Source organism: Apis dorsata, unplaced genomic scaffold (assembly GCF_000469605.1).
Source record: "Apis dorsata unplaced genomic scaffold, Apis dorsata 1.3 scaffold_74, whole genome shotgun sequence".
Lineage (NCBI taxonomy): Eukaryota > Metazoa > Arthropoda > Insecta > Hymenoptera > Apidae > Apis > Apis dorsata.
In genome coordinates, this window is record NW_006263372.1 from 1,229,167 (window position 1) to 1,234,021 (window position 4,855).

The 4,855-nt window shown below is 20.2% G+C and overlaps 1 protein-coding gene across 1 annotated transcript; it reads right to left on the reverse strand.

Annotated features, from left to right (window-relative positions):
* Nucleotides 1-1,795: 1,795 nt before the first annotated feature.
* On the reverse strand, nt 1,796-4,855 carry LOC102675215. The gene is made up of 3 exons (XM_006610497.2): nt 4,695-4,855; nt 4,414-4,497; nt 1,796-4,188 (listed from the first exon to the last, which is right to left on the reverse strand). The coding sequence occupies exons 1-3, from the start codon at nt 4,725-4,727 to the stop codon at nt 3,988-3,990; spliced, it is 318 nt and encodes a 105-aa protein (XP_006610560.1). The 5' UTR covers nt 4,728-4,855; the 3' UTR covers nt 1,796-3,987.

Below are 4,855 nucleotides of genomic sequence, written 5' to 3' on the forward strand. Positions count from 1 at the left end.
TAATCTAATTTGAAAATATGAAAAGAACAAAATTATAAACAGGGTTATAAAAAAAAAATCTCTCGTTAGTGATTTGCTACAGAGTTAACAATTTATTACATAATAATAGCATGATAAATATCTAAAAAGATACAATTTGAGTTGTATAATTTTGTATAATACATCGAAATGTTTGAGCAATCGTGTATAATACAATAAATCATTAATAAATTTCAACGCTTGATTCGAATCTTATACTATATAATTCCAGTCTGAAAAATTGAAATAAATATTCCTACGATTTTTACAATATATTACTTATTAAAATTACCTTATTGCAATAAAATAGAATGAAAAATTTAATATGAAATGGTTTTTCAAAAATAATTCAAAAAATTGTGTTACAATTTTCATTAATATAAGTATAATTTAATTATAATCGTAAATAAATAAAAATATAGACTGGAATCAAGTTGTACAATTTTACGAATCATTTGAACGCGTATTTCATGAATAAATAATAAAGAAGTTCTATATAAATGGTCGATACATTATGTTCATATTATGTCTAAGCGTGCAACATGCATCAAAATTTCATCTGTAACATTTATATAAACATATATGCGAGGTCTTTAATTAAAAACGCAGTTCATCATTGTTATCATTTAATTATTTTTTCTTTAGAAATGATAAATTACAATTTTTCATGAAACACACTATTTTTGATACTTTTGTGAAGAACATATAAAACAATAATCAATTATATTATATATTTTAAAGAAAAATAAAAATACATTTAATAATAAAAATAAATTTTCCTTCAATAGCCACAAACGGACAATATTAAATAATAAAAAAAAAAAATGAAAGCTTTTACTTAAAAAGATAAATAAATAATAGAAAATTGCTACGTTTTTAATTAATTTTTCCTTATATAATTACAATATTTTTTGTTTTTTTTCTCTTGTATTACGATTAAGATGGAGTCAAGTTTAAACAAAAGATCGATGATTTCTTTTCTATTAGAAATATCACGAGTAAAAAGATGAAGTAGATTTTTGAAAATCGTGAAAATATGATATGTACTCTATATAGAAAAGCAGATGTTTTGAAATCTGCGTTCAATTACATCGAAATAAAACGATATACATATGTATATAATATTTAATTCTAATTGACCAAAGTACTTTGGCACGTTTCAAATGTGTTCCAGACCATTTTTCTCTTCACTTACCTTCTATTATTCTAAAAAACGAGTTTTAACGACAATTAGACTACTTATCTTAAAATCAAAGTCACATGTATATATTTTAAAAAGTAAAATTTCATTATTAAACTCATAATTATAATAAAAAAATAAAATTTTTTATAAAAAAATATTTTATCCCAATTAGAGATCTATTGAATTAATATTTTATTCTAAAATAAAAAATATCAAAATATGTATTTATCTTATATAAATTATGAATAAAAAATGTTTTTTTTTTATAAATGAAATGATTAATTCGAAATACAATTACGCATCTATGATAAAATAAAAATTCGTCATCATTGACATTTTGATAATGTTTCAATTATATAAAAAAATTCATAGATTGATATAGTGACAACATTGTGTATATAATTAAATTTATTTTTATATTGTAACATGCTATATAACAATAAAATAAAATAAAAAACAAACATGTGACTATGATTGATATTACTACATATACATATATTGTATGTATCGATATAGTTTCGATATTGACAGATCTAATTGCTTAGATAAAGGCTAGAGGTCAATCTAGAAGTTAATTTATATTTTCAGTTAATACTCTGTGCCTTTAATTGAAACCGGATACACGATTGATTAACTGAAATATAAATAAACTCTGATAAACGTGCGAGTCACTGAGTATCACAAATATTCTTTTTTTCTTTCTGAACTATTAGTATTGACTTAGAGGAGTTTCTCGTAAATTACGTTTAAATAGATAATCGACTTGCATTAAGTTTGAAGAGAACTATTTTATTATGTGAACAATTAATAATTTTATGGTCATGAAACTCAGTTACTCCATTCAAGAAAATGCAAATACTTACAGATCTTCCTGTTTTTTTTTTTTTTTTTTTTAATCTGTTTTGTGAAACATGGAATAGAAGAGAAATAAAAAAAAAAGACAGATACAAAATAAATATTTGAAATATATTATTGAATATAATGTTAACTTAAAAATGTAATCACTACACAAATCTAATCTGTAAACATAAATCTGTAATCAAATTGTACAAATTTGAAATTATGAAAAAGATTAAAACATTTTCTTGAAATGCACGCAATTGACCAATCAAGATGTATGAAAGTATGCTATTTATATATTACTAAATAACAGACTTTTCTCTTTAACTCCAACATAGCTCACTGAATGCACATCTGTGTCTTAAGGCAATTTTAATTTTTCATACCCTAATATATGCAACAATTGGCTTCCTATCTTTATCCTTTTGTGTCATAAAATATGCTCGCAATTTTTCCTACTCTATACTTATTATATACATACAATAAAATTTATATATTAAAAAAAAAATTTATAAACCATAACAATATTATATATAAGTTATTCTTTAAAATGTTAATTTCAGCAGAAAATTTTTGTTGTTATAGTTGTTATAAGAAATAGTTTTCAATTATATATATTGTGAATGTAGGAATAGTCAAGATTATTGTTACAGAAGAAATAGTTAACTATAGAATAATTATAGTGAATATAGTTACATATTATTAAGTATAACTTTGTTACAATTAAATATTAGAAATTTAGAAATTTACTTATATCTTCTGTTTTTATATAAGAACATATTATCATGATCATTTTGATTGATTGATAATCAATTATAGAATTTGATCATAATAACATATAAAAAAAATTAAAATTCTTTATCAATTATATAAATTTTAATAAGAACTGTACATTGTCTTTTAAAAGATAATAATAAAAATTTAATTAAATGTAACTTTGTTTTTAAATATGCTCATTCAATATATATTATAAATATGTATATTATTCTTCTATATCTTAATAAATATAAATAAAATTTGGCACTGTAATTGTAAATTCTACATGGATAAAAAATTAAGAACATTTTTTAATTTTGATTTTTCAAATATTATAATAATTATTTAAATTTATTATTTATATTATTTAATTATTTAAACTTTAAATTTCTATAATTCTATATATTTAAATCAAATTTAATATAAGTGTGTCTAATCATATAATTAACACATCTTATATAAAAATGAAAGTGATATTTTCAAATCTTACTTATTTTTCATGAATATACAAGCACATAGATTGGCCCCCAATAATACACTTACAGAGAAAGTTAAATAAATTATTTGTCTGCAATATCTATTGATCCCATACTATTTATAAATTAAACAATAAAATTGAATAATAAATTATTATACTAATAATAAATCAATCATAATTATGGTATTTTCTAATTAATTATATTAGATATATACACAAATATATTAAAATATAAAAAAGATTTTAATATATTTTACATAAAATAGTCTTTTATAAATATTTATGATCAGACACAAATAGTATTTGGAAGATATACTAATATTGGATGTTTTTATATTACAAAAAATTTTATATATAAAAATTGCAACTATATTTTTTTAGTATTATTAAATTTATATATGTTTGTTAAACAAATATTTTTTTATAATTATATTATGAAGCAAATAAAATGATTATATTTATTATAAGTATTTCTAATAATTATATGATAATATTGATAATTATCAACATATTTATAATAATATATCAGATATTGAATTTTTTAGATAATATAATATGCAACATTTTAACATAACATTCTTTTGATGTTATTCTAATAACTTTTGATTTAAAATAATTTTATATTTTTGATTAATAATAATTTTATAATAAAAAATTATAAATTAAGTATAATTTAAAAAATACATTTAAATATAAATAAAAAATTTTAATCTTATTTTAATTGCAGATTTTTATTTTGTCCTACTATTTTATTGCGTAATAAGTTAAAATGTCCATGCACTTGAGATAATTGTGCTTTAAGGGAATCTGAAAGTTGTTTTTGTAATTGTTGAACCTCCAATATTTCTTGCCGAAGGTTCTGATAATCTTTTGTGACTTGATGAACAGACCGTAATAGACGAAGCACAGAAATCTGTTAAAAGCATAAAAAAGAATAAAAATAAAAATAGCAATTTAAATTTTAAATTTGATACCCTTTAAGCAAATAAGTTGAATTATAATTTTTTCTAACTAAATTTTTTCTATTAATTTAACGATTAACATTTAAAGAAAAATATAATTTTTTGCACTAACTATGAATTTTACTTAATGAATTAACAAAAAATATATAATTCATATTTTCTTAAACAAAACATACCTCGCTACCAGGATCTTCAAATTCTTTTTCAAAAGCATCAATTTGCCATGCAATCATGTCTAGTTTTCCATCAGCTTTTTGCACCTATAACATTCAATAATTTATAAAATATTAATTTATTATTATAATATAATAATATAATAAATAATCATATAATAAAATAGCATTTAGCATTTGACATTTCGTTTGAATTCAATACAAATTCAATAGTTACTGAAAAACATAAATAACATTCAAAATGAACAATCCAAAAATGAATAAAAACTAGTAAAAATACTTACGCTTTGTTCAAGATGAACAATAGCAGATTCCATGTTATCTATTATTTGTAACAGATTATTTTAAACGAAGAAGACGTAACTCACAACTGTTCGTGCGAAGTCGTTGGTTAACTTTCTTGAACTAGAATCGATATGCTCTCACTGGCATTTGAAAAGCAGAG

Bases quoted from the DNA above. Each gene is read 5' to 3' on its own strand.
- LOC102675215 (XM_006610497.2), bottom strand. From the start codon at position 4,727: ATGGAATCTGCTATTGTTCATCTTGAACAAAGC. The intron at 4,498-4,694 runs GTAAGTATTTTT...TGAATGTTATAG, and splicing joins TTGTTCATCTTGAACAAAGC to GTGCAAAAAGCTGATGGAAA. The intron at 4,189-4,413 runs GTATGTTTTGTT...TGCTTTTAACAG, and splicing joins TTGAAGATCCTGGTAGCGAG to ATTTCTGTGCTTCGTCTATT.